The sequence below is a fragment of the Lynx rufus genome, unplaced genomic scaffold, assembly GCF_022079265.1.
Source record: "Lynx rufus isolate CCGP_SWC_20201006 ecotype Redwood Valley unplaced genomic scaffold, mLynRuf1.p SCAF_15, whole genome shotgun sequence".
In the NCBI taxonomy this organism is placed as follows: Eukaryota; Metazoa; Chordata; class Mammalia; order Carnivora; family Felidae; genus Lynx; species Lynx rufus.
In genome coordinates this window covers 60,705,578-60,718,906 of record NW_025814829.1, presented here as the reverse complement: position 1 = coordinate 60,718,906, position 13,329 = coordinate 60,705,578, and the positions used below count along the sequence as shown (strand labels likewise).

General features: G+C 38.3%; 1 protein-coding gene across 1 annotated transcript in view; it reads right to left on the bottom strand.

The window, feature by feature from the left end:
• The window catches only part of CDC42BPA (CDC42 binding protein kinase alpha), a 270,725-nt gene that overhangs the window by 104,763 nt on the left and 152,633 nt on the right, over nucleotides 1–13,329 (bottom strand). The window contains exons 14-15 of the mRNA XM_047076475.1: nucleotides 12,801–13,043; nucleotides 12,438–12,548 (exon numbers count right to left, since the gene is read on the bottom strand). Coding sequence (XP_046932431.1) covers nucleotides 12,438–12,548; nucleotides 12,801–13,043 — 354 coding nt within the window. The remainder of the gene's footprint in view (nucleotides 1–12,437; nucleotides 12,549–12,800; nucleotides 13,044–13,329) is intronic.

Here is a 13,329-nt window from a genome sequence, read left to right as displayed (position 1 = left end):
AAGAGGGTAGATCTTAACTGTTCTCAGACTAAAAAAAAAAAAACAAAGATAAGTGAGGCTATGTTAATCAGCTCTTTGTGGTACATATTTCACAATGTATACGTATACCTAAATATTACATTTTATACCTTAAGTATACACAATTTGTATTAGTCAATCGTATCTCAATAATGTTGGAAAAAAAATAAAAGTAGGGTCTTTACAGAGGTAACTGACTTAAAATGAGGTCATTAGGATGGGCCCTATTCCAACATAACTGTGTCCTTATAAAAAGAAATCTGGACTCACAATCTTGCACACAGAAAGAAGGCAGAGATCCAGGTGATACATAAACCAAGGAACGCAAACTATCACCACCCCACCAGCACTGCTTTCGGGCATCTAGTTGCGATAATTAGGACAATAAGTTCCGGTTTTTGAGGCCACCCAGTTTGTGGTGATCTGTGGCAGCCCCAGCAAACTAACACAACAGGGTGAAAAGCTCTTGTAGCATATGATCACAACAACTGAAAAGTATATTTTTTTTAACAGCCTGATTGAGCTACTATTCACATACCATACCATTTAAAGTGTACAATTCAATGGCTTATGGATATTGCGTTAGCGGTGTAACACATAGCCCATAAAGTTCTGCCATTTTAACCATTTTAAGCATAGAGTTTAGTAGGTGTTACATTCAGAATGTTGTGCAACCATGACCACAAACTTTTTCAATATCCCAAAGAGAAATTCTCTACAACCACTAAAACCACTAAAGAATAATTCCCCATTACCCACTCTACCCAGCCCCTGGTAACCTCAATTCTGCTTTTTATCTCAATGAATTTGCCTATTCTAGATACTTCATCCAAGTAGAGTCATACAGTATTTGTTCTTTTTGGTCTGGCATTTCTCACTTAGCATAATGTGTTCAAGGCTCATCCATGCTGGAGCATATATCAAGAGTCCTCCCTTTTGAGGGCTGAATGATATTCCATTGTATATAAATACATTTGCTTCTGTCCATCTGTTGATGGACACTTGATTGTTTCCACCTTTTGGCTACTGTAATAATGTTTCAAAGAACACTGGTGTAAAAACTATCTGTCTGAGTCCCTCTTGCAATTCTTTAGCGTACAGTACGTAGGAGGTGAATTGTTGGGTCATATGGCTAACTCTATGTTTCCCTTTCTGAGGAACCACCAAACTTTTAACATGCTTGCAAACACCTGTTTCGTTTCTTTTTAACCCCCTATTTTAGCCATCCTGGTAGGTATGGAGTGGTATCTTGAGGTTTTTAACTTCAAGATGTTGAAGATGTTTTTATGGGCTTATGGGCTATTAAAATATCTTCTTTGGAGAAATGTCTATTCAAGTTATTTGCCCTTTTTTTTTAATGTTTATTTATTTTTGAGAGAGAGAGCGCGAGAGAGAGCGCGTGCGTGAACGCATGAGCATGGGAGGGGCAGAGAGGAGACACAGAGTCAGAAGCAGGCTCCAGGCTCTGAGCTGTCAGCATAGAGCCTGACATGGGGCTCGAACTCACAAACCGTGAGATCATGACCTGAGCCAAAGTCGGATGCTCAACCGACTGAGCCACCCAGATGCCCCTGCCCATGTTTTGATTGAGTAATTTGCTTTTTGTTGTTCAACTGTAGGATTTGTAGGATTTGTTTATATATTCTGGATATCAAACTCCTACTTAATTTGCAGATGATTTCTTTCATTCCTTTAAAAATGTCCTTTGATGTAATGCACACAAGTTTTTATTTTGATGAAGTCCAATTTATCGATTTTTTTTTTTTCCTGCTTAGGTTTTCAGTGTCATATCTGAGGCCATGCCATGGTCATGAACAGTTACCCCAGTGTTTTCCTCAAGAGTTTTATGGCTGTAGCTCTTATATTCAGGTTGATCCATTCTGAATAAATTGTTTTATACAGCAAGAGCTAGGGATCCAAATTTCTTTGCATGCAGAAATACAGTTGTCTTGGCACATAAATTGAATAGATTGAATAGATTTAGTACGATGTCAAAAAGCACATGGCCATAGATGCAGGAGTTCATTTCTCCACTCTTCATGCTATTCCAGTGGCCTGTGTTTCTATTCTTAGGCCAGTACCACACGCTTTTTGTTATTCTAACTTTGTAGTAAGTTCTGAAACTGGGAAGTTTGAGTTCTCCAATTCCATTTTTCTTTTTCATGATTGTTTGGCTACTTGGGGCCACCTGAAATTCTTTATGAATTTTAGGATTCTATTTTCCATTTCTGCAGAAAGGGCTATTGGAACTTCACTAGCAACTGTAATGAACCTGTACATCGCTTTGGGTAACAATGACACCCAAACAATATTAAGTCATCCTATCTATAAATGTAGTATGTCTTTCCATTTACTATGTCTCCTTTAATATCTTTCAGCAACGTTTTGTAATTTTCAGTACACAAGTCTTTAACCTTCTTGGACAAATTTATTCTAAGGAACTTTATTCTTTTAGCTGCTACTATAATTGAAATTGCTTTCACAATTTCCTTTGTGGATTGTTCATTGCTGACTTACAGGCACACAGCTAATTACTGAAGATTGGTTTTGCAACCCTGGGGTCATCTGTTGTCTACTTACTAAGTCTTAAAAGTTTTCTCTATATTTTGCATGACAGTCTTTTGCAGAGCAGAAAATTTTAATTTCTTTTTTTTTTTATTTAGTTTTTTAAATGTTTATTTGTTTTGGAAAGAGAGAGAGAGACAGAGCCTGATGCAGGGCTCGAACTCATGAGCTGTGAGATCATGACTTGAACCGAGGTCGGATCGGATGTTTACCCGACTGAGCCACCCAGGCACCCCAGAAAATTTTAATTTCAATTAAGTCTAGCGTATCAAGTCTTTATTTCACGGATTGTGTCTTTGGTGCTGTATGTAAGAAGTCACTGTCCTACCAAAGGTCATGTAGGTCTTCTCCTATGTTATCTTCCAGAAGTGTTTTAGTTTTAGGTTTTACATTTAGGTCTGCGATCCATTTCGAGTTGGTTTTTGTAAAGGTTGTAAGTTTCATTCATTCATTCATTCATTCATTCATTCATTATGTGGATGTCTAGTTGTTCAGCACTATCTGCTGAAGAGACAATCTTTACTCCACTGTATTGCCCTTCCTCCTTTGTTAAAAATGACTCCTATGAATATTCATTCAGTGTTTTGATTACTGCATGTTTATAGTAAGTCTTGAAGTCAGGCAGTCAGTCTTCCAACTGTATTCTTTTCCTTCAATACGGTGCTGGCTATTCTAGGTCTTTTGTCTCTAAACAAACCTTATATTTAGTTTGATGATATCCACAAAAGGACTAGTTGGGATTTTGACTGGGAATGCATTATATCTACAGACCAAGATGGGAAGAACTTACATCTTCATGATACTGAATCTTCTTATCCACAAAATGGAATGTCTCTCCATTTATCTAGTTCTTTCATTTCTTTTATCAGAGTTTTATAGTTTTCCCCATATAGGTCTAATGCACATTTTATTAAATTTGTACCTAAATATTTCACTTTTGTGGGTATTATTATTAATAGTGTTGAGCTTCAGATTTCAGTTTCCACTTGTTCAAGGCTGTTGTATAGGAATGCAATTGGCTTTTGTGTATTAATCTTGTATCCTGCAACCTTCCTATAATGTCTAATTAGTTCCAGTTCTTTCGTCAATGTTTTTCATTCTCTGTATAGACGATCATGTCGCCTCTGAACAGACAGTTTTACATCTTCTTTCACAATCCACATACCTCTTATTTTGCCTTCTTGTCTTACTGCATTAGCTAGGATGTCCAATACAACACTGAGAGGCAGTGGTGAAAGGTACATCTTCACCATGCTCTGGATCTTAGTGAAAAAGTGTCAAGTTTCTCAGCAATAAGTATAATGTTAGCTGGCATAAGGCAGCTGCCTTAATGATCGATCATGGTGTTGAGTTCACCCATGTCCTTACTGACTTTACATCTCCTGGACTTGTTCATTTCTGCAACAGGGGTGTTGAAGTTTCCAAGTAGAATAGTATAGTCATCTATTTTTCTTTGCAGTGCTAACAGTTTTTGCTTCATGCATTTTGATGCTGCTTTGTTATACGCATACATGTTAAGTCCTGTTGTGTCTTCTTGGAGAACTGATTCCTTTATCGTTATCCGATGTCCTTTTTATTCCTAAAAACTTTTGTTACTCTGAACTCCACTTTGAAATTAATATAGCTACTCCTGCTTTCTTTTAATTGGTGTTAGCATGGTATATCTTTCTCCATCCATTTACTTTTAATCTATATCTGCCTCTATATTTAAAGTGGGCTTCTTATAGACAATATATAGTTCGATATTTTTATCCTATCTGACACAATCTCTGGGGTTTTTTATTTATTTCAAAAAATTTTTAATGTTTATTTTTGAGAGAGAGAGAGAGAGAGAGAGAGAGAGAGAACGAACGAACATGAGTGGGTGAGGGACAGAGAGAGAGGGAGACACAGAATCTGAAGCAGGCTCCAGGCTCTGAGCTGTCAGCACAGAGCCCAACAACAGGGCTCGAACTCATGAGCTGCAAGATCATGACCTGAGCTGAAGTCAGATGCTTAACTGACTGAGCCATCTAGGCACCCCACAATCTCTTTTGTAACTGGTGTACTTAGGCCATTGACATTCTAAGTGATTATTGATATTTTTGGATTCATATCTACTATATTTGCTACTGTTTTTCTATTTATTGTCTGTGTTCTTTATTCCTATTTTTGTCTTCTACTCCTCTTCTGTCTTGGTTTTAATCAAGTGATTTATATGATCCCATTTTCTCTCTGCTCTGGGGATATGTTACACTTCCTTTTTAGTGGTTGTGCTATAGTTTGCAATATCTATTTACAACCAGTTCAAGTCTGTTTTCAAAATATATTCTACCACTTCACGCGTAGTGCAAATACTTTAAAATGAAATAATCCCAATTCCTCCCTCCTATCCTCTAGATCATTGTTTTCATTCATTTCAGTTTTATACAAGCATATAGAAGCATGTGTGTATGCACATATAATCAAACACATTATTATTTTTAAGTATTAGATTAAGAAAAATAAAATTTTAAATTTATTTTACCTTATTCCTTCTCTGACGCTTTTTCTTTAACTTTTTTTAATATTTATTTTTGAGGGGCGCTTGGGTGGCTCCGTCGGTTAAGCGTCCAACTTCAGTTCAGGTCATGATCTCGCGGTTGGTGGGTTCGAGCCCCGCGTCGGGCTTTGTGCTGACAGCTCGGAGCCTGGGGGGCTGCTTTGGGTTCTGTGTCTCCCTCTCTCTCTGCCCCACCTCCGCTCACACTCTGTCTCTCTCAATAAATAAACATTAAAAAAATATTTTTGAGAGAGAGGAGACAGAGAATCCGAAGCAGGCTCGGTGATGTCAACGCAAAGCCTGACACAGGCCTCGAACTCACCAACTATGAGATCATGAGCTGAGCTGAAGCTGGATGCTCGACCGACAGCCACCCAGGCGCCCCTCTGATGCTTTTTCTTTATGTAAATACAAGTTTCTGACCTATGTAATTTTCCTTCTCTCCAGATAACTCCTTTTAACGTTTCTTGCAAGGAGGTTTACTGGCAACAAATTCCTTAAATTTTTGACTCAGAAAGTCCTTATTTTTCTTTCACTTTTGAAGGGTAATTTCATAGGGTACAGAATTCTAGGTTAATTTTTTCTCGCAACACTTTAAATATTTCACTCCACTCTCATCTTGTTTGCATGGGTTTCTGAGAAGTCAGCTGTAATCCTTGTCTTACATCCTCTACAGATAAGGTAGTGTGTTTTTTTGTTTTGTTTTGTTTTGTTTGCTCTGGCTTTTAGGATTTTTCTTTATTTTGACTTTCTGTCCTTCGAAAATGGTATCTCTAGGTGTAGTTCTTTGGGCATTTATCCTGCTTGGTATTCTCTGAGCTTCCTGGATCTGGGGTTTGGTGTCTGATACTAATTTGGGGAAGTTCTCAGTCACTGTTGTTTCAAATATTTCTGCTGTTCCTCTCTTTCTTCTCATTTTGATAGTCCCATTGGACGTGTCACAACTTTTATAGTTGTTCCACAGCACTTGCATAGTCTCTTCTGGTGGTGTTTTATTCCACTGTTTTTCTCTCCGCCTTCCAGTTTGGTCAGTTTCTATTTAGATATCCTCACGTCAGAGTCTTTCCTCAGCTATGCCCATTAAAGATTATTTTTGTTTCTTTTTTTTAATGAATATAATTTATTGTCTAACTGGCTTGTATACAAAACCCAGTGCTCATCCCAACAAGCGCCCTCCTCAATGCCCATCACCCACTTTCCTCTCTCCCCCAACACCCCCATCAACCCTCAGTTTGTTCTCTGTATTTAAGAGTCTCTTATGGTTTGCCTCCCTCCCTCTCTGTAACTATTTTTCCCCCTTCCCTTCCCCCATGGTCTTCTGTTCAGTTTCTCAAGATCCACATATGAGTGAAAACATACCGTATCTGTCCTTCTCTGACTGACTTCTGTCACTGAGCATGATACCCTCCAGTTCCATCCACATTGCTACAAATGGCCAGATTTCATTCTTTCTCATTGCCAAGTAGTATCCTGTTGTTTTATATAAACCACATTTTTATCCATTTGTCAGTTGATGGACATTTAGGCTCTTTCCATAATTTGGCTATTGTTGAAGATGCTGCTATAACACTGGGGTACACGTGCCCCTATGCATCAGCACTTCTGTATTCCTTGGGTAAATTCCTAGTAGTGCTATTGCTGGCTCATAGGGTAGCTCTAATTTTAGTTTTTTGAGGAACCTCCACACTGTTTTCCAGAGCAGTTGCACCAGTTTGTATTCCCACCAACAATGCAAGAGGGTTCCCCTTTCTCCACATCCTCACCAGCATCTGTAGTTTCCTGAGTTGTTGATTTTAGCCACTCTGACCGGAGTGAGGTGATGGCTCAGTGTGGCTTTGATTTGTACTTCCCTGATGATGAGGAACGTTGAGCATCTTTTCATGTGTCGGTTGGCCATCTGGATGTCTTCTTTGGAAAAGTGTCTATTCATGTCTTCTGCCCATTTCTTCACTGGATTATTTGTTTTTCAGGTGTTGAGTTTGGTAAGTTCTTTATAGATTTTGGATACTAGCCTTTTATCCGATATGTCATTTACAAATATCTTTTCCCATTCTGTCAGTTGCCTTTTAGTTTTGTTGATTGTTTTCTTTGCAGTGCAGAAGCCTTTTATCTTGATGAGGTCCCAATAGTTCCTTCTTGCTCTTAATTCCCTTGCCTTTGGAGATGTGTCGAGTAAGAAATTGCTGCAGCTGAGGTCAAAGAGGTTGTTGCCTGCTTTCTCCTCTAGGATTTTGATGATTTCCTGTCTCACATTCAGGTCTTTCATCCATTTTAAGTTTATCTCTGTGTATAAGAAAGTGGTCTAGTTTTATTCTTCTGCATGTTGCCGTCCAGTTCTTCCAGCACCGTTTGCTAAAGAGACTGTCTTTTTTCCATTGGATGCTCTTTCATGTTTTGCCAAAGATTAGCTGGCCATACATTTGTGGGTCCAATTCTAGGTTCTGTATTCTATTCCATTGGTCTATGTGTCTGTTTTTGTGCTAATACCATACCATCTTGGTGATTACAGCTTTGTAGTAGAGGCTTTTTTTTTTAATTAATTTATTTATTTTTAGTAATCTCTACACCCAGCGTGGGGCTTGTATTCATGACCCCAACATCAAGAGTTTACATGTTCTTCAAACTGAGCCAGCCAGCATCCCAAGACATTGTTAATTTCTGTTACAGTATTTTTTTATGTCTAGCATTTCTTTTTGATTCTTAGAATTTCCATCTCTGTTTTTACCTTATTCTTCCATGCTCTCTACTTTACCCACGAGAGTCCTCAGCATATCAATCAATCATAGTTTTAAACTCCCAGTCTCATATTTCAACATCTCTGCCATGTCTGAGTCTGGTTCTGATGCTTGCTCTATCTCTTCCAACTGTATTTTCTGCCTTTCAGTATATCTTGTAATTTTTTGTTGATAGGCACACACGATGTTGTGCATAAAGGAATGCTGTAAACAGGCTTTTAGTAATGTGGTGGCGAGTTGTGGGGCGAGGGGAAGTGTTCTACAGTCCTAGCATTAGACACCAGTCTTTTATTGAGCTGGTGCCTCTGGACCATACACTGTAAACCCTGTCAGCTTTTATCTCCCCCTTAGTTTGGGCAGGATGACCAGAGCAGGCTGGAATTGGATGTTTTCCTTCTCTCAAGTTCATCAGGCTCTGATAAACTCCAGCAAGTTAAGCTCTGGTTGAAGAGTTTCTCCAGAGAGCAGACCATGTTAAGACGAACAGGATGCTCTGGCGTATTTCAAAATGGTTCCCATTACTGTTAGCATAACGGGACTCTTCTCTGATGTTCACTGTGAGAACCCGGTCAAGGTCCAGGAAGTAAAACTCACAAAAGTGTGGGATCCTGCCAATGACTATGTTCTCTGGAGATTTTATCTCTTAGACTTGTCCACACCGAACCTCCAACGATCTTTCAGTTATAGTACAGGTTTCCATACACTGGCACTGATTCCTACAAAGGTTTCTATTCTGGTAAATTGTGATTCTCTGTATTTACCTGTCCACATCTCCAAATGTAAGAGCAGTGGCTTATCCTGTGATGTCACCTCTCTTGCAGGTATAAGAAGAGTTGTTGATTTTTTTGATTTATTCAGCTTTTAACTTGTTCAAACATAGTGTCTTCCAAGCATCATATATGCTGGGCTAAAAACTAGTAGCATTTTTTTGAATATTTTAATATATAGGATCATATGATCTATGAACAGAGAGAGTGTTTGGTTTTTTTTTTTTTTTCTTTCTTTTTTCCATTCCAGTTTGGATGCCTTTTATTTCTTTTTCTTGTCTAATTCCTCTGACTAGAGACTCCAGTATAAGTTACATAGTAGTGGTAAAAATGGGCATCCTTGTCTCATTCCTAATGTCAGGGACAAAGTTCTTGGTTGTTCAACATTGAGAATGATGTTAACTGTGGGCTTTTCAGAAATGTCTTCCATCGTGTGAATACATTCCCTCCTAATCCTAGTTTTCTGGGAGCTTTGTTCATAAAAGGATGTTGGATTTTGTGAAATGACTTAATGTGCTTCAATTAAGATGATCATTCCCCCCACTCAGGTTCTATTAATGTGATTTATTTTCTTAACTGAACTACCCTTGGATTCCTGAAGTAAAACCATTTGTCATGGTGCATAATCCTTTTAATATCATTTTGGACTTGGTTTGCTAGCATTTTGTTGAGGATTTATATACATCTATGTTCATTAGGAACACTGGTCTGTAATTTTCTTTTCTTGTAATGTTTTCTTTCTTTTTTTTTTTTCTTGTAATGTTTTTAATATGGCTTTGGTATCAGGGTAATGCTGACCTTATAGGAGGATGAGTTGAGAAGTACTCTCTACTCTTGTAATCTTTGGAAGAGTTTAAGAGGGATTGGTGTTCATGCTTCTTTAAATGTTGGATTCAATTCACTGAAAGCCTCTGGCCCGGTACTTTTCTTTGTCAGGAGATTTCTTCTTATTGATTCCATCTCTCCACTTGTTATGTCTGTTGAGATGCTCTGGGTTTTGTTGTTGTTTTGTTTTGTTTTTTGAGACACTTTAAGTAATGTGTATGCTTCTAGCTAAAGGTTTGTCAACTTTATTGATCTTTGAAAAAATCAACTTTGGTTTCATTCAATCTTATTATTTTTCTATTTTCATTTAATTAACTCCTCTCTAATCTTTATTATTTTCTTCCTTCTAGCTTTGAGTTTCTTTTGCTCTTCTTCTGATTCCATAAGATATTAAATTAGGTAACTGATTTAAGATCCTTCTTTTTTTTTTTTTAACGTAGTTACTTATGGCCATAAATTTCCCTCTGAGCACTGCCATACTGCATTGTATGGTCAGTATGGTGTTTTCATAGGATTCCTCTCTAGGTGTTTTCTAATTGCCCTTGATTTCTTCTTTGATCCACTGGTAAAGAGCATCTTGTTTTATTTCCACATATTTATTAACATTCCAATTTTCCTTATGTTACTGATTTTTATCTTCATTCCATTGTGGTTGGAGAAGACACTTTGTATGATTTCAGTCTTCTTACATTTTTGAGACTTGTTTTGTGCCTAACATCCGGTCTATCCTGGAGAATATACCATGTGCACTTGAGAAGAATGTGTATTCTGCCGTGTTGAGTAGAAGGTTCTATACATGTTTGTTAGGTCTAGTTGGTTATAGTGTTGCTCAAGACCTCTGTATCCTTAGGTATCTTCTGTCTGTATGTTCTATGCATTATTGGAAATGGGGTATTGAATTTTCTGTTATTCAAGAATTATTTCTCCCTTCCATTCTATTGAAAACTGTTCCTAATGAACTGAAGATTCCTACACCCTTTTAGAATGGCCAAAATAGGTTTCAAAACCAATTCAAAATAGGTTTACAAGAAATTAAACCAAGAAATTCCAATTTTAAATACCCTCAAGGAAAGACAGTATGAGAATAATCACAGCCAACACTTACTGAGCCTTTACTTTCTGCCAGGCCCTAGGGAAATAATTTTAAATCCATTAGCTTATATACTGGGGAGATTTATGATTATCCCAAATTTATAAATGATACAAGAGATTATGAGAGTTTGATCAACAGGTAAATACATGTGATTCAAAGTTCTCAGTGCAGCAGTGTTTACTACAGAAAACAATAAAGAGCAGACTAGTGGATAGAACACGGCACTGAGTTAGAAAATCCAGGTTAAAGATTTTGTTAATGTTAATTTTTTTTGAGAGAGAGAGAGAGAGAAACAGAGAGTGTGAGTAGGTGAGGGACAGAGAGAGGGAGACACAGAATCCGAAGCAGGCTCCAGGCTCCGAGCTGTCAGCACAGAGCCCGATGTGGGGCTCCAACTCATGAATCGTGAGATCATAACCTGACCCGAAGTTGGACGCTTAACCGACTGAGCCACCCAGGCACCCCTTGAAAATCCAGGTTTATCACTTTATCACTTATGACTACATAATCCTTAACTCTCCTGGGTCTTAATTTCCTCAAATGCAAATAATCTCTACGATACTTCCAGTCTTTATGATTCTTGTTTGTTACCCAATCACCTACATGCCGGAAACAAAAGAGTCCCTGACTGAAAATCATTTGAGACAGTAATGTAATACCTTCTATACACTAATCCTGTTCCAGAAGCGTAACTATATAGAAGAAACATCTCTAGTTTGAAAAGCTAACCAAGACTGTGCAATCATGATGAATCACAAAAAGAAAAATAAACCAATCTCTGAACAAGAAATAAAATCTAGAATTTATATTTACATTTACAACAGAGAAATCTTATTTGCAACCACTGATCTCTAACCGTCAGAGAAAAAGTTCTGACCAAGTGTACCGCGTCATTCGTTCGTGGATTTAACACATTTATCAAACAAGTGTTAAACATGTGGCATCGAGCCAAGTTAATACTATACTTGTATGTTTTCAATAAGCTAGGTCACAGTTTAGGCAAGGAGACATTTTGTGGATAAATACAAAAAAAAGCTATGTTAAAGTTATTAACAGAATCCCACAGTGGCATAAACTTCCTGAGATGACATGCAACTTGATTCTTATGTCTGCCAGATGAGTGAGACTGGACTGTGCATGGTTATGCAAGGAGAGGGTGTAGGGGAGGGGTGGCAGACAACACAGGAGACTGCTCCAAGGTTAGAGTGAAGAAAAAGCAGACATCATTCAGATTATCATTTAGCGTTGTAGAAACAGGATGTCCATTTAATCCCAATTCTCTCACTTTGGCATACCTAACGCTATTATCACAGCTAATAGTTACTGAGCACTTTACAGATATATGTATGGACTCCTAACATAAAACCAATGAGATAGGGTTTTACAGATAAGAAAACCTAGGTCCAAAGAGATGAAATGTTTTGTCCAGTATCACATGGCTAGTAACAGATAAGGCTAGGACTTAAAACCAAGTAGTCCAATTTGAGAGTTGGCACAAGGATATCCCTCGCTCGGATGTGTTAACCCATGCCCATTATCATCTGATCCCCCCTCACAGGAGTACATGCAGAGCTACCCTGAGGCTCTCCTCAGTCATTTACAAGATCGAGCACCTGGGTATGTGACGGTGCCCCCATGCAGATTCCCAGTGCATCTTGTCCAGGTGTGCACAAATATTTTAACTCTTTCCCCATAGATTTCTTCTCCCCACTAAGCACAACCTTCCCTTTCCTTCCAGAATGCTGGGGAAGTCTATGTCAGCCTCTACTAGTAAGAAGGAGAATTACGAACGTTAGGTTTGAAGGAGAGCTAGTTTTTACCCCACGTCAAAGAGAGAACATAAACTAACACTCCTGTTAAGCCTAAAGAGAAGAAAATTAATTCAACTTCGCAAATGTGAAATCAAACGATACCTTTAGTCCCTCCAATTCATTTTCCAGTTGCTTAGAATAGTGCTCGCTCTGTTCACGCAATTTCCTGTCTTTAGATGCTTCAGCAGCCACAGCTTCTGAATGAACTTCCAGCTTTAAAATAAAACGAACAAAGCGGATTTCATGGTTATACCTGTTTTTTCCAGTAAAATGCTTTTTCCCCCATGGGAATTTACCTTGTCACAAGAAGATAACTCAAATGTTGAAGTTCACGTTAAGTAAAATTATCCAACAAGAAAACTGTTTTTAAGAATTCAAGCATGATATACACATCATTTCACTCATCTGAAAAAGCAGCTTTAATCACTACCCCCTGGGCACTGGACAATCTGCCTGACTACTAACCTCTTTCTTGGCTCTCTCTGTCCTGCGCAGTTCTTGCCTTAAGCTTTCAACTTTTTGCATCACTAGGTCCACCTCTTCTTCCTTATCTCGGACATGGCGAGCAAGTTTCTGTTTTTGGGTGTGCAACTCTGTTAGCCGCTCATTGATCTCCATGAATTCCTGCATGGCCAGTTTCCTCTGACAGTGTGCGTCTTTCAGCTCTTTGGACTGGTTTTTTAATCGCTCACTAGCCTGGACTAGTTCCTATGGTTTCGTAAAAAGAATATAAGTTACCAATTCTGCAACCTAGGGACCAATTTTGGCCCTCAAAGCAGCCATCATGAAGTCATGAAGAGCCAAAATTATTCATCTCAGGACAAAATGAAAAGGAATCAACTACTTTTGAACAGATATTAACAGCGTGGTGCTCTGTTCGTGTTCTCAGCTCCTCACGCTCATCTGCTAACTGCGATGGCACAGCTGATCGAACCTTCTAGTACCTTAGTTTCTACAAACAAATAAAGAGTATAGGAATACCAGAGGTGATGGT